The 23,100-nt window shown below is 38.0% G+C and overlaps 1 protein-coding gene across 4 annotated transcripts in view; it reads right to left on the reverse strand.

The window, feature by feature from the left end:
• Positions 1 to 23,100, reverse strand: part of LOC116822842 (protein-L-isoaspartate O-methyltransferase domain-containing protein 1) — a 104,824-nt gene that overhangs the window by 53,126 nt on the left and 28,598 nt on the right. For 3 of the 4 annotated variants that reach the window (XR_012655350.1, XM_075063017.1, XM_075063019.1), the window contains 3 exons: positions 17,617 to 17,780; positions 15,823 to 16,253; positions 10,595 to 10,697 (listed from right to left, as the gene is read on the reverse strand). Coding sequence is in view for 3 of the 4 variants with exons in the window: in XM_075063017.1 (XP_074919118.1) it covers positions 10,595 to 10,697; positions 15,823 to 16,129 (410 nt within the window). In the remaining variant the exon portion in view is untranslated. Of the gene's footprint in view, positions 1 to 10,594; positions 10,698 to 15,822; positions 16,254 to 17,616; positions 17,781 to 23,100 lie in introns of those variants that run through there. The other variant, XM_075063018.1, reaches the window with a different exon arrangement.

Raw genomic sequence — 23,100 nt, forward strand, 5'->3', positions numbered from 1 at the left:
TTGCACCAAGACTGGACGTAACCTAGTGAGGAGGGCTTTAAACTAGTTCGCAGGACAGTGTTGAGCAAAACCACAGGTAAGTGAGGAACATGAAGCCTGGGAGATGGGTCGGAAAGACAAGAGGGAGCGATGGGCTCTAGATGGCAGAAGGAAGAGGAGGGTCAGGGTAAAAACTGGAGCAAGATAAACCGTATTTTAGATCCTATATACAATGCCCTGCACAGAGGGAAACCCTGATCTTACACAGGGCCTCTGTCTCTGTGCCACGTGTGCAAACTATAAGTGCTATAGCCATCGGTCATGCTTGTCCCCCTCAACCTCTCTTTCGGAGCACTCTGTAGAACTACCATTATTCCATGAGGGACAGGCCTGTAGATGAGAGTCAAAGTCAATGGCTGTCAGCAATGGCCCTTCAGTGAGATGTACAACACCTTTCCCAAGAAAAGCAGCTGCCTGGAGTGAGGCAGAACAGCCTGCCCTTGGGCAAGTCCAAACAAATGTGGTCACAGTACACAGGTATAAAAACCTTCACAATTTGATACAGTAATATCCTACTCCATCACAGAGAGAAGTAGCTGAATGATACTGGAGAAGTTTGATTTAGACTGAGTACCATTTTTCCAAAAGATTCATCTGAAATGGCTTTCCAAATCAAGGACTGAACCTTGCAGTTCTAACTCACGAGTCATTCCATTGACATATATCAATTTGTAATATTTTCCAAAATGATGACTTCACAATTATCTTGCTTATTTCCTTTGTTGGTGTTATTTTAGACTGGTCCAAAAAAAAAAAAATATCTGGATCATAGTCCCACTTTAGCACATGCACAAAGACACGGCCCTTGATTTTCATTTACTTTTCATTGCCAGAGACTTTAATATAAATGAAAACCAGGCCCATGGTTTCTACATCTGAGAATGTATAACGTGAACAAGCAAAATAGTGGAGAGGAAAAAAGGACAGAATTTTTAATTATATATTTAAAAACAATCCATTACCTCCATCCATCCACCCAGCCAATGTTACTGGACTAGTTTTCCAAATGTTGCAGTAGAGATGGATCTTGTACAACCAAAGTTAAAGCCTTGATTGTGCACTGTTCCTTCATAACTTTTAGATATTTTATCTTATCCATTTTATAACAGTTGATTCTGATACTTTCCTTCCTCTGAGGATGGGTGGAGGAAGACGCACAGAATTATAGACTTACGTAAGTGTTTAGCTCTCAAAAGTTGCCCCAAAGCTTTTTCTGAAAATAAAATTTTAAAAAACTTGTATCTTAAAATCCCCAAACTTCAAGCCAAACACAGGAGCTGTGCTGGGCATGGGCACTCAACAGTCATAAAGAGGCTCCTGTTGTGTCCACTGCATGGGATACTTTGAAGGAGTGTTGACGATGGCCCAGTGTCAGGCTATGACAGGGAGCCACATTACTACACATCTGATCTAGAGGGGCTATTTCAGTCTGTGGTGTTTGGGGGGCTCTGCAGTAGTCCTTGCTCCTGACCCCTCCGTTGAGGGGGTAAAATTCAGCTGCCCATCTCCTCACTCTCCACCTGCCCAGAGACCGAATACCATAGCCAGAATAAAAGAATGTCATCCTAAGAAAACACATATGCAAGTAGACTTCAAAAATTATAAACACGTTTTAAACACAATTTTGAAAATTATTTCCTCTTGCAGGAAACTTGTCACATCAGGGTTCTGTGTTTCACCCTCCACAGATGATATCATGAACACAAACAGTCCAGGGAGCTGCACAGCTTGTACTGCTTGAGATATTCTTTATATCATTAACTTTGGCAGGGGAAGCACGAAAACTATGAGCTAAGGACTCAATAAAAAAAAGCCTTTCAGTGAATCTTCAAGGTGTGTTTATTTGTGGTATGGTAAATCTAGACAAGCTAGTGACTTGGGAACAAATAGTTGTGAAGGTGGTTGATTATTTCTGGACATGGCTAGCATTATTCCATTTTGTTCTAACTTCCCATCTGGGTCATTGCGGATGCTAGATTCCAATGAGGCTTTTATTTTAAAAAATCCTAATAAGCAGTATAACAATTTGGTATTTCAAAACACTTATTTGTTTTAAAAAGCACTGGAGATTTTATTGTCCTTCATGTATCCAGCTGTGCTATTACTTTACCCTTTTTATGTTAAGACCAAGACAGGCCAATTTCTTGTGGCCTAAGAAAAGGAAATTAAGCTTTGGTTTACATAAAATATTTGTAAAGCAAATTATGACTCTAATATTGATAGGCCATGGAAACAGCTTTGGCTTTAGCATTCACGTCTAATAAAAATATTGTTTAAGTATTCAAAAATCAAGAAGAAATTAAACTCATTTCTTAAAAGCATTTGTCAATTGCCTATAGTACAAGATTTAGGCAGGATAAAAATATTTCCTATACAAATCTCAGTTAGATTTACACCTTTTCACAATCTTACAGTGGGAGAGTATACAGATTACAGAATTAACCCTCAGAATCTACATCACTGTTCAAAACTGTCTCTTGTAATTTGAAGATGTTGATATAATCCCAGAGATAGTCCTTGCTAGAGTATTAATTTTTTTCCTTCTAGTATCTGGTTTCTTTTTCATACATTAGTGTTTGTATCTTAGCCATGCATTTTATATGCTGATGTTTGAAGTGATGAGGATCTCACAGGATGACTGCAAAGTCAAACTTATATGGAGGAGATTGGATATAGAAAAGAAACCTGGTTTGCAAGAGCCTCTTTCTTATAAGTAAAAGTGAAGGACTTCTGAGTTCTTGGATCCAAAAAAGATTACCCTTCAACCATCTTACAGCCACAGTATTATAAGGATTTCCTCTTGATCTTTTAGCAGTCTAAAAGACAATTAAGAGAAACATGTACTAGAAATTTTGGATAGCATTGAACATCCACAGCAAATGCTCCCAGAGCCCCTTCTGTTAAGAAAATAGAATACTGTGTTTTGATTAGTCTATTTCAGTATCTCTGAAAGTTTGTATTTGAGTGCTACGTCTTCAATGAAAATTTGATTCCCTTTGGAGAACCATCTGTCAATTTGGCCAATTAATGTTCATGTTGTATACGTATTTGCATTGCCAAGATATTAGAGGTCATTGCTCAATAACAATTCCTGTGGCCTTTCGTGGGACAGGCTGAAATATTGCTTTCTGATAGTATTAATAGGTGGCTCATTGTTAATAAACTTTGACATTCCTGTACAACTATTCTTACTCCTCAGTTCCCGATGTGCTTCTGAGTTGTCAAGAGACTGTCAGCTTAAAAAGGTACTTTTCATATATTGCCCAATCCAGGAAGGGGTTTCCCATTGTTAATGCTGTTTTCAGAAGTGTTTTGGGAGAAATTTCTGACTATGTTTGTGAACAACAGTCAAAGACTGTTGTATTTGAAAAATTGTATCCTTATTCAATATGGGGCCATAATGACAAATATGATTTTACAAGATGCACATGTAAATTCTTGTTTCTATTATATCATGTGGTTAGAAGACAAAGGCAAATCTTTAAGTCAATGTTCACGTTTTCTCTGTACTATACACACTTTATACCTCTATTTTTGAATAAAATAGCACTTTCTCCCCAAATCACTTGCGTTGGCCTTTCTCTAAGTGGTATATTGCTTTTGGGGGCATTTAATTAATTCTTTTTCTAGAACATTTGACATCTTGGTTACTACTAATTGTAGACTATTATTGTTTTTATAAGCAAATACAGTCTTAAAAGCTCCAGTGTGTCCCCTTTCCCATCAGATATGGAATTAACGCTACTATTTGGGGGAATATATATAAAACTGAAGACAATTTGAAGAGTAGACTATAATACTAGTAAGCCTGTGAAAGCAAGTGACCCTTAAAATCTGAAGTGACATGTAACACTATGCATCCCCTACAACAATGAATGCAATAGATTTAGCATTAGAGATGTAGCTGATAATGTTGCAGATAACATTTCTCTTTGATACTTCATCCAACTTCAAATTAATGCAGTAGTGCATTAAATACTCAGAATCACATAAAACTCAAGCAGAGCTCAGAAACTACTTTGGAGCACAAGATTACCTGAATAAAAACTGAGGTAATTAGTGTATTACATGAACCTTAGATATACATTTTCAAACGCTAATTTTTTGAGGTTATCATCCATTTTATTGAGATGAGCAAAAACACATTTCCCCCTAAAGGATTAACTCTGGAGAACAAATACCTGTGATTCAACCACTGGTTCTTGCAAATATTTATGTCTAGATTTGTCACCCCTTCAGAGTCTGTTCCAGAATTAGAATCTTTCATGTAGTATATCTAGACCTTGCAGATAAAATAGAAACAAAGATTTTGAAAGAATTATCTATAGAGATTCCACTGTGGGCTTTAAGGTTTTGAATACAGAGAAGACTTCTCCCTTCTCCATTTCTTCTGCAACAGTATTTTTTTGTGCCTCAAGTTTTCCCATCAGCAAATTTTGTGATGAAAATTTGGAAAGCAGATAATCTTTCCATTGAAGTAGTGCATATTGTTTTATAGAGTGAAATCTTAATGTATATGTCAACATAAATGACCATTATAAAATATGAAGCTAGTGATATTTGCTGTTGACTTAATAGTTTGATCATGGTAGTCAATAGCGTCCTTTGGGTCAGTTCATAATTCTACTCCTATCAGAATTTGTAGAAGCAAAAGAAGTTTGAATGGAACCAGTGTCCCTTTTTCTACTTTTGTCTAGGAGATCTTTCTGCAATGCTTCTTCAGCTAGAGGGGATTTCTTCAACTAGTATAAAATAGGTACTTGGGAAGATTCAGTTGCTGCACCTACTTTTGGTAAGGCTGGCTGCAATATCCGTTTTTAGAGTCCTGCAGTTTATAAGGCATCATGGTTATAAATATTCCTCTAACATCTCCAGATGGGTGATGAGGAATATAAACAAAGGTTTGCCACACTCTCATAGAGTCAGAGAATTCTAATAAATAATCTCTTTTTCGGTGATCCTTGTTAGACTAGTAAAGCTCAATGACAGTTCACCCCCTCTGGAATGGCACAAGGTTCCAGAACTTAGAATGGGTTAAGGGTTACTTTTCTTTTTTTGGTTAAATGCACGTTTCATTTTCTTTTTGATAGCTTATACCTTTTGTCTTTATAGCAGGATAATCATTCGACTGCAGCTGGATGAAGACTATTTTCTGCTTTGATGACTCCTAAGGGTTGCCAATTCTGGTTGGATGTATTCCTGGAAGTGTCATCACAGGACATAATATTTAATTAAAGATTAATCTTTAATTCCTGGAGACTCCAGAAGAATCCTGGAGGCTGGCAACCCTAATGACTCCTTGTGCATGCCTATTGTTTGAACTTCCTTTACAAATGGAGAAATTAGCCTTAACAATGTTCTAAACTAAAATGAACTAAATTTTACTGGATACCATGAAATGCTGCTGGGAGACTGACAATAGAAAATTTCACGTTCCCAGTGCAGATACAACTTGCTAAAAGACTTCAGGAGGAAGTCGTACCCATAACATTTATCCGAGAAGTAGTACTAGAATCCTAGTCACTTACCATTGCAGTTGTTTCTTTAGAAGAGTAGCGATAAATTCTTTTGATCCTGAGAAGAGTGTTGATATTTCTTTCACGGCACTCACTTCAGCAGCTTACACACGTTTGGTTTTTGATAGGGTGTTAGGAGATGGGCGACCTAGCCCTGCCCTGTGGCTCTCCCTCCGAGACGGATATTCTAGGTCTAGAAGCCGACTGGGAGCAGAAAAGACAACATATTCCCCTTCAATAAACAGGTGAAGCGGGGCCTGACACTTTGCACATATGTGCTTTAGATAGATCCTTCTTAAGGACTGAATTTTTCCTTAGGTGGCATGCATCCTCGCTCAAACGTTAAATGTGGAAGCGATTCTTACCACATGTCAAACTCAGACCAAGATCATCCTTTAATTAATGCTGAAATAAGCTCTCTTTTACAACACATCTTTCCAAAGAGTAATCAGAATTAAGAAAGTACTTTCTATCTAGTTTGCTTCTAGAGGTAAAACTATCTTGTGAAATATACTCAAGACAGCACTTTACTTGTCTTAGATTATCAAATGACAACTCCATCTCCATTTCCATATCCAGTCACAGGAGAATTAAAAACTTTTACAGATTAGTGGGATATGGATATAAATACAAATGATTATTGGAATGATTTGCCTTTTTAAAGCAAGACGCTGAAGAGTTGTTTTATGTAGGGGAACAGCTTCAGAAGGGCCAAAGGATGGCAGTTGAACTCCCAGAAGGAGTCAATCACCCTAAGCATCGAAGAAAAGGAGCATGCTTCCCCCGCCCCCAAAAATCTCTTTAAAGATGAATATGCTACTTTCATAGAGCTCCCAGACTCTGATCTAAACCTGTTCCACCTGCTAAGAGATTAATCTTTTTGTCTATGGATTTGCTCATCAGGAATTGGGAGAAAATTATAGGTTATGCTATACAACATAGGATTACTTTTATTTCTCCTATAAATGAGGATGTATAGTATACACTACAAATAACTCCATGTGTTTAAGTTGTAAGAAAAAGAACTCTGTGTTAAGCATCAGGCTATAGCTGCATGATCCCCAAGCAAAATTCCCATGTGCTGGGCTGGAAATATACAAAGCATCCACGAAATTGTCCTATATGTATCTATAGTTTTTTGCTTGGTGACAAAAATTTAAGTGGAAAGAACCAAGCCAAGCAACTTCTTGAAGATGCACTGGTGAACTTCTTTGGAGGAATTTTTATATTTTTATCCAAGACATGAACAAAAAGACAAGCGAAATACTGAAACTTTTGCCACTTGGAAATGTAGTCTCTGCTCCCCTCTGGGTTGTGCACAGAAATGCTCAACAGAAAGATGATGACTTATAAGTACAAGTGACTAGAACAGTCTGGAATAGTATTATTCAGCATATTACAGAACCTTTGCTTAAAATGTGTATTTAAAATCTAGTTTGAAGCTCCGTAAGTAGTTAAAAATAAGCTAACACGATTTTAAAAGATAAGATGTAGACAGTTAGGCCCAAAGACTCCTAGTCATCCATTGAATAAGTACAGGACAGGAAGTAGCGATTCAAACTTCCACGTTTTGCCCTGTCAGTACGCCTCAAATATAACCTCAAATATAATTAGTTTAAGCTATACCACCAAGTAAGCAGAGGAAAATTATTTTCAGTCAATAGACCTCTGCTGGGTTCAAGCCAGTGATCTAAGTGAAAGACTCTACATGCTTTTCATGAACACTTTTTCCTGGAATGCTTCTCATCCAAGTATTGAGCAGATCCACTCTCAGTCAGCTGAGATCAGAAGTCACAGACCATAATATCCACAGGGAGGCCTCAAAACTAGGCCTCCAGCACAATAGCATGTTCCTACTAGGTCTTCAGGACAGACAGCCGTTTTAAAAATATTTTATATATGATAAACAAATTAGTAGGATCAGAAGAACAATTCCCTTAGAATACCATACATCAGGTCTTCAAGATATCACCCATCCAAACACAGTATTAACTGGGTACAATAAGCTTTATTTTCAAAGAAAATAGCCAAAATTAGGCATAGTCAAGACAGGAAAAATCATCCATCAGGCAGCCAGCCCTTATTCCTTCATTTGTAACCTAGTGGTTACCAAATATATTATTACCAGGAAGCCCTTACACACTTAACAGAATTTTATTTGTTGGTTTCGTTTTTTTTAAATAGCCATTGCTTGGTGACTTATTGTTGCAAGAATCATGATTGAGTGACATACTGTAGCGTAAAAGATCCAAACTGGTTAGCGGGCATAAAAGCTTTATGTATGATACTTACACTAATCTCATGATCTAGTTACACAATGGAATACACCTGCAGCTAAAAGAATGAATTAACTATCACCTTCATGTATAGCAACATACTGAGCACCACAACTAAATAAGTCTTAGTGAAGCAAAGGGGAAAAAATCCTTTACTATTTCAATTCATTGTCAGACTTCCATAACATATCTCAAAACAACTTTCCTTCAAACAAGGTATAGACATTCATTTACATTCAAGAATAAGAACATGCCAAGTTCAAAGTTTATAACTAAGCTTTTAATAAAGTGAAACAAAGGGACTGAAAATAAGTAAAACCCACTGTTTTTAACCTTCATCTAGCTCAAAAATGGTCATATTTTTATTAAGTTATGATTTGCATTGTTCCCTCTCCTCTTTTCCATCCTCCCAAACCCAAAAGATAGTTTTATGAATAAGTTATGAATGACTGAAAACTAGATGATTTAATAAGAAACAGCATCCAAATCGTAAGTAAAAGATCACTGATGTAATGTTAGAGTAGAGAAAATCATTAGTTACTACATGCTAACACAGTTTTATGTACAAATATGTCATGGATTAATTCCTCCATATTACTTAAAAACACACAATTCTTCTGGTTATAATCCTTTTTAATTCATGCCAGTTTAATGCAAGGTGCACCAAGCCTCCAATTATATCAGGAGGTATCTAAAACTAAAATGAGATGACAGTAATGAAACATACCCATCTTTTTAAATATAATATCATTTATTCTGTTGTGGAAACAAAGGAAATTAAACATACAAAAAACCCGATCAAAATAACATTAAAGATCAGATTTAAAAATTAATAAAAGTAAGCAAGCGAATTCAGCGGTAAAGCTAACTACATCATCTATAGAACTTACCTGGCTGTGTCTATCTATCCTAACAAAATGGCTGTCTCAGTATGGGTGTAGGTCAAACAGCAGAGGAATAGTCAACACCTGGAAGTTCAGGGGGAGGAGGAAGATGGGAGAGTACGTACCCAGACCTGCCAGGGCCTAGTTACTCCTCAAACTGTGAGAATATTCTTGGGGATGGAGTGGGGCTTTTCTGCTTCCCATTGGCTCGAAAAAGGGGTATATTACTCCTGGGGGAATTTTGCGTTAATGCGTGTGCACAGAATTCATAGCCCTTGCAGATTTCTTTGCTTCCCTGCAGAAAATAACTTTTGACGGGGAAGTTAAGGGAATCCGCAAGAGGGGTCACATACCCATCCCCAGCAGTCCAGGCAGGTTGGTTTGGGCACCCAAAGCAACTGGTAAGAGACTTAAATCACCGCCAGCACAGGGGGGGCTGGGCAATCATGCTTGTGAGAGAGAGACTGTTCTTCTTACTTGCTATTGTGGCATGCTTGGTGTGAAGGGGCAGGGTTCTGGGGTGTTTCTGAGGAGGTAGGTGTCAGACCAAAATGTAGCAGCCTGCCTTCTTAATGAATTGTTCCCATTGCTCTTAGTGAATTCTTCCATGAGTATAAAACAGAGATAAATGTTTTAAGGCTCCTTTACATTGCCAGAGTGGTATAAAAATCAATATGGCCTTAAAAATAGTTATGGTGCTTTAGTGATTAGAACTGGTCTAAATTTTTGGACTGAAAAAATTTCCTATCAAAACGTACTCCATGAACTGTTTGCTACTGACTTTTCTGGAGCTGGTCAGCAGCCAACATAAATTGTGAGTTTGAGTCTACAGCCCTCACTTGCTCTTCAGTTGCCTGTGATGTAACACTGAGAATATGGCTGCATATATTTGTTGACTAATAATTAGAAGGATTTCCTCCAATGCTCCCCACTCCTATTCTCTATCCATTGTACTCTAGTTTAAATAAATTACCAAAATAATTGAAACCAGAATGATTATAGTGCATTAATTTAACAAATAAAATATGGAGAATTTTAAAATATTGTGCACAACAAATAATTTTTTGGTGCAGGATTCCCCCAGGAATAGTATATAAGGGAGCTGGCTTTCATGCCTCTCCTCCTGCAAAACGTAAAGTCCTCCTAGACATCAGGGGACCTTTTGCCTATAAGGGGAGATGACATACCGAGGTCCCCTCTTGGTACCCTCAGAGAGGGAAAAGTGAGAGGATTCTAGAGTGAGGTAAATCCAAGGAGTAAGTCTGAACAGTGCCTATCCCAAGTCACTGGTTATATGGTGGAAGCCCTGTAATTCTCCACCAGACCCAATTAAATACCTGGCACGTGAGAAGGGGATGGTGTATAATGCCACTTCCCATTGTTAAATTAATGTTGATGCCAGCTGCTTAAATCCATCCCTCTGTCTCTTTCGTTCATCTGTGTGCCCTAACCAACACTGCTAGGTTACATGCTGTATGTTCATATTCAGTAATATCTAGGCACAGTGACGCCTGAGACTGTAAATATTAATCTGAGTTGTTATACTTATAAATTTATTCCACATCGGCACACAAAAGAAGCTGCATAATAAAGTAAGTGTGTTTATGGCAAAAAGGCAAGAGGATAGATTTTGGCATTCAAACAAAGATGTTCCCTACTTTAAAAAAAACAAACAAACAAAAACCAAAAAACTGTATTTTTTAACTTCCACTTACCTCACTTTAAATATGTCCAACAAACTTCAAATATGATTTCCAATAATGAACATTAGCAAGATGTTAAAATTTGCAAAATGTCATTTATTCCTTAATATTGTACCTCAGTAAAAAAATCCAAACATTTCTGGTTGCAAAATGAACTGGACAAGTGAGATACTTACTTATCAAAGCTATCATTATTTTTTATGAAGCTCTCCAATTTTTCCTTGGCATATTCTACCACATCTGAATGAAGCTCTATTCCATGATTTATTCCAAAAGGGCCTGTAATTAAAAAAGTGTTTTTTATAAGTAAAGTACTGTTTTATGCACTGGTGTAACACCTTTCATCTAATGGTATCACAGTGCTTTTATTAATATTTGATTAAGCCCTCCAACACCCCTAAAAAAAGGGATATTTTTATACTTTTTACAGATGAGTAAACTAAAGCACATGATTATTTAGTGAGCCAGTGAAAAAGCCAGGAGTACAACCCAGGAGTTCTGGCTCCCTATTTCCTGTTATAACATGACTTCACTAACGCCAAGAAAGCACAAGTACATTTTTCCTATTAGCCTTCATAAGAGAAAGTTCATAAGGCAGTAAGTCTGATCTTTTCCTAGTCTTTTAATTAGACTTTAGAGTGGCACAAATTTTGAAAGACAGCAGGTGGTGGTGGTTATAATGTATTTGTTTGTAGAAGAATTAAAAGTTGGTAAATTTAAAGCATATTATATTGAAGTGAAATCATCTCAACCGATGATGGCAGAGATTCAGCATAGTATGCGCAAATCTATACCCATAATTATACACATTTCTCAATTGTGCAATTTCCTGAATCCTTATGGGGTTTTAGCCTTCAGCCAACTGGACCATAGAAATTTACTAAAATGCTATACAAGTATTGATCTACAACAGTACAGTGTTGGTGCAGATCTCTACTCAGATTAATCCCACTGACACGTCCACCACATTCACTTCTAACCCAACTCCTTACCCTTTCAACTCATTTAGTAATCATATGTTTTTAACAAAACAGCTTGAAAATGAATGTCAGTTTGTGGTAAAAGGTCTAAGTCGACTATACTAAAGTAGGGAGGTGCAAGGAAAGACATTAAGACTAGAGTTAGGTGGGTTGCCAGGTAAAGCGGTGGCTATGTTTGTTGTGACCATAGAGAGGTAGGAATTCCGTATGTAATAGGCAGCCCACAGAACAGAGATTTTAGTAGCCCTGCAGAGAAGAGGAAAAGCACATTTCAACTAAACAGCAAGTAGAGGTTGAATTCTATTAATTCAGTAATCACTATTCCCCAAGCCTTTACTTTTAGAATTAATTATTTAGCCCAACACTTAATTATCTAATATAAGAAGCATCCTCAAATTATTATTTCAGTAACAAAAATTATTCATTCAGGGAAATTCATAAGGATTTTTTCTCCAGAACAGAGGTATTTGGAGCATTTAAAGAAAAAAATATAGAAGTATCTCTGATATTTAAGTACCCTGGATAAAAATAAATAGCAGATTCGCAGCAAAGCCTGTCTTTTATGGGGGGGGAAAAAAACAACAAACCTTTAATACATTCCATTTAGTAAGTGTGACCTAATGGTGCAACATCACCACAATATGCTGAACAACATCTGTAATTCTTAGTATGAAATTAGAACATCTTGTACACCATGAACAAAGTGGATCCAAAAGAGGTCGTTGTTACGTGCATTGTTCATAAAGCTTTCCTGCTGGCAGACTTACAGGAGGCAAAGTGCTCCAGAGGGGAGATACCTGCTTTCACAACATTGAAAGGTGTCCTGTTGGTATGCATACCTCTTTTATTAACTTAGCTCACTGTTTCCCTTTTCTGTCTCTTGCATTACTAGTAAAGCTGGCTGTAAAATGTGAAATCCCTTCCTGTAAACATTTTCAGTATTTTTAAAAACAAATTTAACTTGAACTAGGACAAAATGCAATATATATATATATATATATATTTTTTTAAATGCTTTCACACACCAAATTTCATATTTTTATGTATATGTGAATATACACACACACACACACACACTATGAAATTTGGTGTGTGAAGGCATTTAAAAAAATATTCCATTTTAGGAAAACAAAAATAAAGATTTTCATCTTCTTGTAAGAAAACCGCCTTTCAGCCTCATTGCCTGGGAGGCAGAGAGCCCAGCCACTCCACTAGCCCTCACTCCCCAACCCTGGTTCCTGTCAGCCCTTCCAGCAGAGCGCTTTGGACCAGCAGAAAGTGAAATTGACAAACACCTTCCAGACTGGCAGCTGGCATTCGGATTTTCCCAATGGAAAAATGAAAATTCTTCTGCAAAACTGAAATTATCCCCAGAGAAAGAGGGTATTCTTCATCAGAATATCATTCTAACAAAAAAGCTTCTGACTAGTAATTAGAAGTAGCTAGCAAGCATTCTTGCAAAAAATAAACAGGCATCAGTGTTTTCAAAACAGAATATTTTAGAAAATCATTCCTGAGAATCGCAGCAGGTTTTCAAATATAATTTACTATAAATGAATTCACATTCCCCTAACCTAACATCCTACATTATTTTCATGTGTCTAGTATTTTTGCTGCACTCTTGGCTGTTTTCAATTACAGTTACAGCCATCTGTTCCAAAATTCATGCAAATTTCCAAACAGATTAATTTTTACCACTTTTCAAGACAATCACGAAGAATATCAAACACATTTTTTGAGTTGTGTGTCTGCCAGGGTAATGAGGAACATTTGTGTGTAATACTAGAACTTTTCATGATCAACGTGTCACGAGGCAGCCATTAGTTTCTGCAGCAACATGACTATCCAAAATATGTAGTGTAATGATACACAGCAATACTGAAATGTATGTGTTATATTGAACAAAACAGAGGTGGTGCCACTATTCTAATTAGCTTTTCCAATTTGAGGATACGACTGTATATGCTATTCCAGAATGGTCTTACCAATTCATAAAAACTGACACTACCTTAACTTTTGTGTTACTTCCTGGAGTAACATTAATTTCCTTCGCAATGTGATTATACTAACCTCATCAATTATCTACCACCATTATCAAGTCTTAGAAAAGTGTTTGCAGTTCTAATATCTTGTAACACAATTACTGAAATCAAAGGATTCGTCTGTACTGATCATTAAAATTATGTAAACTACGCTTTCTGTGTATAATCTTCCTTCTGTTTATATTAAACTTAATCTCTGACTACTGTAGCACGTTATATAGACCACTTTGTATTTTAAATATTCCTCATTTTCAAGTCACCCGTAAATTAATTTAGTGTCATATTAACATTCACAAAATCATCAATATGGTGTACACTACTACTCCCACCCTATACTGAACCATCAGACACCCAACCATTGACAAACAATCTTCAGCTTCCTAACACTAACCCGATACAGTACAAATTGAAACAATATGCTCCATTTAGAGAAGGTGTAAAGGTTCCATTTTCCATGAAGGGGCTGCCTTTATTAAAACCAGTAAAATAAACTTTCCTTTTCAAAAATATTTTGTTCAAATATTGCTATAAAACTGACTAACCACATTAGGTTAAGAACTGCGTAGCAGGTTGTGTCTGCTGAGTCACACAGTTAGAAGGCCCTCCGTTGCAGGTCTCACCCCTCATGCAAAAAGGTGGGGAGAAATCAGTCACTTTCACTACTTAGTTCTCTTCATTCACTTTCTGGAAACCTGCACAGGTCATTCTTCAGAGTCAGAATTGTGCTGGGTGAGGAGACGGTAGGCCAGGCAGCACACATCATACACCCCTCACCTCACAGAGATTAGCTAGATAAGGTAAATACAACCTCATACAGAGAAGCAAGTGCAGAGCACCGCTACCCAAATAAAACGAATAAATATCAAGACAAAGGGCTTTATCTCATCATCTTCATTCTTGATATCATCTAGGGAAATATTTATGGTCCTGCACACAGGGCTAACAGCAAACAAAAGAGGAAGTAGTCTCTAATCATATTATATGTATATTTATACTTTAATAGCTACTGGGGAAGAACTCATACAAAATTGCCTATATTTATCATCTCCCATGAAGATAAAACTCCCCAAGCTCATAAATAGAGAGCTATCACAAGAGGTACAGTATGCTACATGAACAAAGTGAAATACTATAATTCTTTTAACAGCATGTACTGGAATTTTGAGTTTATACCTATGAATGAATATTTCACCAGAAGCATTACCGCTTACTATATTGTATTGGGTAAGGAAACGATTCTCGGTTTCCACAAGAGGGAGCACTGAATCAGTTCTGACTTTTGTTTATATTAAACTGGAAGGAATCCCACACCTCTTGGAAGTGAATTGACAGAATAAATCTGTTACACATTCTCCTTCCATCCAGAATAGTATCTGCTTCCCTTAATGGTTTTCTGCTCTCCATTATCTCTATTTGTAAAAATGAATAATCGAAGACTTCAAGAACTACATATACTGGAAAAAGTACACATTTTGTGAGATTGTTGTAGCAGTGAAAGTGGTGCTTCCTTAACTAGAAAACAATACTGAGAGATGCAAATATTTATTTAGTGGAAGAAAAATGTGGCTGTCACACTCGCATCCCACTACCAAAATAAATGAAATTCTGTTGTTTAATGCAAATTTATTACAATAGGTAGAAAACATCTGAGGATACTTATAAAAAATCAGAACTAGAGCTTAGTTTCTTTCATTTTGAAAGCAAATACATTTTAATGTAAATTTTCTGCTAAAGTATAGTTTTAAAATGAAATTCAGTTGGCAACGACATACCACATTCTCTTTTCAGCTGGTAGCACAGCCTTATTTAAGTACAGTTGAGAGGATGAATAGTAAACTAATGCTGTTATTTAATCTAGGTTATTTTGTGAAGAGCAGCTTACTTTGTGTCCTAAGCATATACATTTCTTGCCTTCTATGTGAGCAACAATCTTTAAGAGTCCTTAGTGAACCTAAAAAACTGCAGAAAAATTTAGAAAAAATTGTTTCCATACTCCCTGTTGAAAATCAAAATATTCTTTGTGACTCAACATTTGACTTCTGTGGTAATTATGGTGGTGTCAATGAGGCTTGCAGCTTCAGGTGACTACAGAAGGTTAATCTGTGGCTGAGGTGTAAGCAGCAAAAATATTGTTTTCATTAAAATGCAATTCTTAAAAAATGTTTTTCAATACCAGTTTTTCCAAGAATTAGCTAGTAGCTCTTAAATATTTCACAATATTCTGAAAGCACATTCCAAATTTCTAACTCTATGCTTTTTATACTACTTAAAACTATAACACATTAAATCACAAAACCTTGGCAAAAATGCTGACATGTTAATCTAAGAATCTGTATTCAGTAACCGACATTTCATATATGTTTAAAATAAAAAAGAAATTACCTAATATTAATCCCACCATTGTACTCAAATATCCGGTTCCGCTACCCAGATTCAGAAAAGATAATCCTGGTTGAAGTTTCAATGCCTCCATGACTTCAGAATAAATGCAAGGTGCTGATAAGTGTATATTTCCATGCTTCCAAGCCAAGTCTTTATAAGCATTGTCCCTGTATCCTTCTAGATAATAATCACCACGGTCAATTGCTCTGAAGGCTTGCTCCACTCTCTCAGTGCGAATATACTGAGCTTCTTTCAAGTTATCAATTAAATCATCATTGTCTTCCCCAGCACTCACAGCTCCTCCCATGATGAATTTCTATGATAATTCAATGAGTTTGAAAATACATTAGCAGGAGCGTTTTGAAGTGTCAGTGTGTAACAGACTCCGTTCTTTTCCTTTCAACAGCACATCAGAACATCACAAATGAATCCTGGGAGAAAAAAAGAAGTTTACTTGTTTTGAATTTCACAGGGAAAAAAGGCAGCATCAACTAATTAATACAGAGATCACTTAACAAAAGGGGTGGCAATGGGAAGAACAGTAAAGCTACTGGTTTGAAGTGTGGTTCGACTTCACTGGAAAATTAATGAAGTATTAAAAAAGTGACAGTAGTATTACATGCCTAAATCTTTGTCTTCCAGATTCAATTTACTTAGTCTACACATACAAAGATTTTCCCTCCCCCTATAATTGTCACGTCTGAATATTCATCATGTTCTACTCTGTTTAGGCTCTTCCACTGAACCTATCCCCATGGATTTTGAGCACCTACAAAAAAAGCTTTCAAAATACACTGAGTGGGATTTTTCAATAGCATCTACATAGCTTTCAGTGGAACTCATGCTTCTAAATCACCCAGGTACTTCTGAAAGTCCAGCCTAATATTGGACAAATAAGTGTTCCTTTCCTAAAAGAGGAAAAGTTATGCCTGGGGTTTTTGTTTATTTTCAAACTATATAATCCAACTCAACAAAGTTAAGCTATGTTCTTTCTGGTTTGCATCACTAGTGGTTAAACATCACACCAACTCCAGATGTCTTAACAGATTGGATGATGATGCATGAGCTGGAATAAAATTCTGCTCAGACTCACATACTGGTAAAATTCTATGACTAAGTTTGTCAGGTACAGGGAAATGGGGCATTTTTTGGGAAACACACCTTTCTCAAACATTCTTACTGCAACAAGAAGCAACAAAAAAGGGAGGGAAGGGGCAACCTTTTTCTGCCAATCATAGGAGTAATTGTTAATTGGACCAGTCACTGAAAAACAGGGTGACCAGATGTCCCAATTTTATAGGGACAATCCCAATTTTTGGGTCTTTTTCTTATACAGGCGCCAACCACCCTCCACCCACGTCCCAATTTTTCACACTCGCTGTCTGAAAGATAACTGGACACAATCTGGCAGTGAGTTACGCATTAACTAGACAGCAGTAGAATACTGGCAATAAGGAATCCTGGGTCCTATCTTTGGTGTTGGGAAAGGACTGTGATCTAGTGATTAGAGACAGCTTAACAAAACCCACAGAATTATATTAATTCTGAAAGGCACGGTAGCTGAGCAGATAAGTTGAGGTATGTCTGAAAGATCTGGGTCCTATTCTCGAAACTAGCCTTTCAAAAATCCAATACATGATTGTCTTCTAGGGTTTGATATGAGCTCTTGATCAATAAGGATTATGCAGTGCACAGAACTATAAAATGGGTCAGTCAGTCAACAGAGATAAGAACAGAAATCACAGTTCCTGGCTCAAAGTTTAGTGGACAGTATTAGTTTCACAGTAACTGCACCTGTATTCCCCCGTTCATAGTCTATTCCATGAGTTCCCGCTTTCAGGTTTCCAGCCATCACCTCTCTTTCGCTAGGGATCCTTGTTCTACTCCTTTCTGAAGAGGGGTGTGAGGCTGCACAGTCCTCTGCCATCTACTGCGATATCTCCAGCAAGCCAGTCTGCCTAAAAGGCCAGCAAGTGTACTCTGCAGTCTCAAGAGCAATGACTAGTGTGTTACTAGCAGTTACAAGTTACCAGATGGCTCTTTCTAAGCAAGCGCTTTTATTCTTCCGATAAACACATTACAGAGAAAATATATTTAAAAATCCAACAAACATTTCTATATGCATGCTAAAAGCTCACAAGAGACTATGCAGGATTATGGGGCTCAAGCGAGCGAAAGTCATTCCAACTCTTCCTCTGGGGTTGCAACATCCCTTGGACAGAAAGTCCTGTCCATCTGTTGGCTCAGGAAGAAGAGCCCCAAGACAGTGTAAATTCAGGCTACTTATCCAAAAAACTTGCCTTTGTCTCTTGGTCTCTGAACAATCCAGTTTGAACTAATATATGTGAGCCTCACTGGGAGGTGGTATCTTTCTGGGAGGTATTATAATCTTTACCACCATCCATTATTTTGTTTCCCGGAGGGGCTGTGGCAGCCTGCCCCCAAGGAGTAGAACACAATCACCACTGATTTCATACAATGGATCCCAAAGATACTTAAACTTTATTAAATAAGGTCACCCAAGGATATGGCAGGAAGTTGTCATATATGCCACAGACCTCCTCCTAGGCTTCCTATATGGATGGAGCCCCTCTCTCTCTCTCTCTCTCTCTCTCTCTCTCTCTCTCACACACACACACACAGAATATTATCTGCGCTGGTAATGCAGAAGAATTACCAGTCCAATTCTACTCAAATATGGAAAGTTCCACAAAATCCAATACAGTAACTCTTCACTTAATGTTGTAGCTATGTTCTTGAAAAATGTGACTTTAAGCGAAACGATGTTAAGTGAATCCAATCTCTCCATAAGAATTAATGTAAATACGGAGGATTAGGTTCCAGGGAAATTTTTTTTTCACCAGACAAAAGATTTTATTTTTTGTGTGTGCGCGCGCGCGCATGTGAGAGAGATGCGCATTGCCCCTTTACGTATGCTGAACCACTCTAAGTAGATTGCCTTTTTAAGTAGACCAGGAAGTTGAGACAGCAGCTGCCCGCCAGCACGCTCCCTCCGTCCTGATCCCTGTTGTGGTCTCCCCCCAGCTCTATGGAATGGGGTAACCAGCAGGCAGGAGCAGGGGTGAGGGGGACACTCAGATACTAGCGCCTCTGTTCGCCCCTCCCCCTGCACAGCAAGCAGGAGGCTCCCAGGAGCAGCTCCAAGGCAGAGGGCAGGAGCAGCACATTGCAGTGGGGAGGAAGGACAGCTGAACTGCCGACAACTGATAGCCTGCTGGGCAGTTGCCCACAGGGAACTTAAGGGAGCAGGGAGCTGACAGGGGGGCTGCCGATTCAACCTGGTTCTAAGCCCCCACCAGCTACCTCCAACGGGCTGCTCTTTCTGCAAGCAGTGGACAAAGCAGGCGACTGCCAAATGACATTATAAGGGAGCACTGTACAAGTTTAAACGAGCATGTTCTCTAATTGATCAGCAATGTAACAACATTAACCAGGATGACTTTAAGTGAGGAGTTCCTGTACACTTGGGAGCTCAGGTGGTAGAACTTTTCATGTTAGCCACTAAAGGACCAAAAAAAACTACAAATATTTGTATCACTCCAATCACTAGACTGACAATGGTACACACACATAAACCAAAACATTTAATTTACATATTTGTATTTTAAAAAATTAGTGAATAAAATGTTAGCAGAAATTCGCCTGGCACCAATTATCTACTAATTAATGTGTGCCAAGCAAGTATGGGCATTTTGCCTTGTATGGCTTGAATGCATTCTAATAGAATATATAAGACTTCATTCACAAAAAGCATACCAGGGGCTATTTTACTACTAACTACTTAGACACATTCCAACTGGCACTTGCAGCCAGGATCATATATCCCAGTGAAGTTTCAGCCTATTTTAGAAATACTCTCTCATATATACCTATTCAAATCCCTAGTTTATGCATTCCTATTTGTGTGGTCTAAGAAGTCGGGAATTGCAAGGTTACAAACTGCAGGTATACACAATTGTACAACCTTACAACTGACTGAAAATCTGGCTCTTAACGTTAGGTTTACTGAAGTGACCAGTGAAACACTATTGCTGGACTGAGGTACTTTAAGAGAGAACCTTAGTTATACGTCTTCAAAAATGTCCATAATATAGCAGAACTACTGAATTCTCTGACAAGAAAAGCAAACAGAATGAGGAGACTGATGCAGAAATATTACACTGATACAAAAACTACATTGGGGCATCATTAATGTTTGGAATTTAAATATACAAATATCAGGAATTTCAAGACTTAAAATGCTCCCAGCCTTTGCCCCATTATCACTGTATGAAAGAGTTCTGTAACTTTAAGAATGGTTTCACTTAGCAACATAAAAGCCTTAATCTGAACCAATAATCACCATTTTGCTCTTAAAGACAAAGGCTCCAATTTGCTGTTGTATGATGATGTAGTAGTCTCATCTTTTAGGGTACAGATCTATACACAATTCAGTGGTAATAACTTGTCTTCATAAATTTATATTTATGTCCTTTGACTCTTTACCTATACAATGTTTTGTCTCAGATAATATTTTAAGCACTGAAAGTAACTCTAGGACAAATATTTTGTATAACTTGTATAACTCTAAGTAGTATGGTCCCCTCTGGACTTCAATGTGAGCAGAAAAATCAATACGGGCATTTTGGTCCTTCCATCATCTTTTGTTTTGCTATGTTGCCGCCAGATGATGGGCCTTGTGTGTCCAAAATGAACATAACAAATACAGTAATACACAATACAAATACATTGCAAATAACAAATATTGAATGTTATGGAAAATGAGGGAGGCATCTGTATATTTTATAAATATATGCACCTCAATTTACCTGCTTGGAATTAAATCAAAGGAAGCTGATAGGGGTATACACACAGAAAACAAATCAAAACAATGACAAAGATAAGGTACCCCCAAAAAGAATACCAAGGGTCATTAACGGAACGATGGGGGAGGGCTATTAATTGGTAAATGGCCAGCTGCTGGGCTTCAGATTAAAGACCCTGACTGAAAGAGAGGAAAGGGGGCAAATGGGCAGCTGCAACTGGAGGTGACTCTCTCTGAGAGAGTTCTGCAGAGGTGTTTGTTTCTCCCAGTTCAAGGGTAGGGATGTCTAAATTCTTTCCCCGCAATTAAAACTTGCAAAGGAATAAAATTTTGGTAAGACCCAGGCGTTGGGTTTATCCCTTTTCTCTGCTTGCTACATACCTTTGGGTGAATAATTCTTGGTTTTGAAGAACCTTTTCCTGAGTCATTTTAATGAGCCACTGCTCAGATTCCTGGAGGAAAAGGGCTTACAGGTGCCAAGCACAAGTGGATCTGTCATGTTATCACAGTTGGTAAACTGGGGGTGGGGAGTGCAGCATGGTAGTAGTAGGCAAGGCAGGCTCCAGGCACCAGCCCAGCAAGCAGGTTCTTGGGGTGGCCAACGGAGAGGGGCGGCACGTCCGGCTCTTCAGCGGCGGGTCCCCCAGTCCCTCTCGGAGTGAAGGACCAGCCGCCGAATTGCTGCCGAAGACTGAAGTGGCGGCGGTAGAGCTGATCACAGAGAGAGAGAGAGAGAGAGAGAGTGTGAGTGTGCGCAAAAACCCTGGGCCGGTCCTGGTGGTAGGACTGCATGGCTCCATCTCAGAAGGGTGAAGATGAGTGCACTTCTCTGATGACAGGTTGCACTAAGAGAAACTAAAGAGATCTAAAGCGCGACTTGCCCTCTAACAGTGATATATATATTTTAAGAATTGCAGAACTGTCAAGAAGAATCTACAAAATAGTGACAAAATGTTCAGGAACGCATGTTCCAAATGGCTGAATATACTGGGGAAAATGCATTCATTATTGGAGAACTGCAAATTGCAAGTTCAATTTAAATACTCATTTGTGAAAATTTACCTTCCAAATTCAATAAGTAAAACTATTTGAATTCTCCTAATAAGATTCTTAATGCCCAGTGGATTTGTTACATGCACATTTTCACAAACCTTTCAGAACATTAAGCTGATTGGATTGCATAAGAACTGACACCCACTGCAATCTATTCATGCCCTTTCAGTTTTGACTTTACTTATCTGTATTACCCCACATAGTAATACCCCACCCCTCTGCTACACCACTTAAAAAAAAAATATCCCTTTTTAATTTTAGGCCTTTAAAAGCCACTAGTGTAACCATATTGGTCTTACTACTTTCCATTTTCCTCCCATTTGTTTTCTGTTGTGCCTTGAACATTAATCCCTTCAGATATTAACTACTTTAGCTCGTGTTCATGGAATCCTAAACTATAGGCTTACAGGGGATTATTATTTATTTTTAAAGTTCATTATCTTTATACTAGTGCTTTCATTCTCTAGTTTTAGTACCATGCTCTTCTGTGATCAGCATTACCTAAATATCCAGATTCTCAGCCAATTCTTCCATACTTGCCAATACAAGAACTGCAATATCTGTGATCAAGTTAGTTCCAGTACTTTCCAGAACAAGATATCGAATAACATTTTCAAAAATGCCGAAGATCCAATCTCAAAAGTGGCTTGGGCATTTAGGAACATAAGACTCATTGAAAGTTAATGGGCCTTAGGTTCCAGGTCAATTCCATGCAAAGAAAAAAGAGTGGAGACAAAAGTACCAGAAAGCAAAGGAGAACAATACTAGCTCTGGCATCACCACATTATTTTTTGTAATAAACTAGATGCTACACTCAGCAGGACACCTATCACCTCTCCATGTCACCACTGAGAACACTTCATGTCCTAGAGAGGAGAAGAAAAAGGCAGCACCTCCCCACCCACTATAGTGATGAATGAGATGAGGCATTTGGCATCAGGCAGGAAGCTGGCAATAACCCAGAATACTGCAAGTTGGCTGAAAACCAGGAACTGCTCAGTACCCAGCTGGATCCCCAGACACAGTTTAAATGGCTCAGGCTGACACATATTTAATTCCTGGGAGAGAGACTCTTGAAGATGCAAGTGAAAATTAATGAACCATAATGTAGGCAGATATAGCCATACACTTAGCAAATGCATACCTTGTATGTTAACTGGCAAGAAAAAGCTGATGAAAAGGCAGAATATCTGGGCAAATGCTTTCTCCCCAGTATGGCTGCAAACACAGTTCACCAGTACTTAATTACTGTATGAGGTGGAAAATTCTAAGTAGCTGCAACAGTTATCATGGGCTGCCAGCACCACCACTACCCAACCTAACAACTGTTCTCTATTTCATGATTAGCAATCTCATTGGGGAATATCTCATTAACAATTTCATAAGAACATAAGAACAGC

Source organism: Chelonoidis abingdonii, chromosome 2, assembly GCF_003597395.2.
Source record: "Chelonoidis abingdonii isolate Lonesome George chromosome 2, CheloAbing_2.0, whole genome shotgun sequence".
In the NCBI taxonomy this organism is placed as follows: Eukaryota; Metazoa; Chordata; order Testudines; family Testudinidae; genus Chelonoidis; species Chelonoidis abingdonii.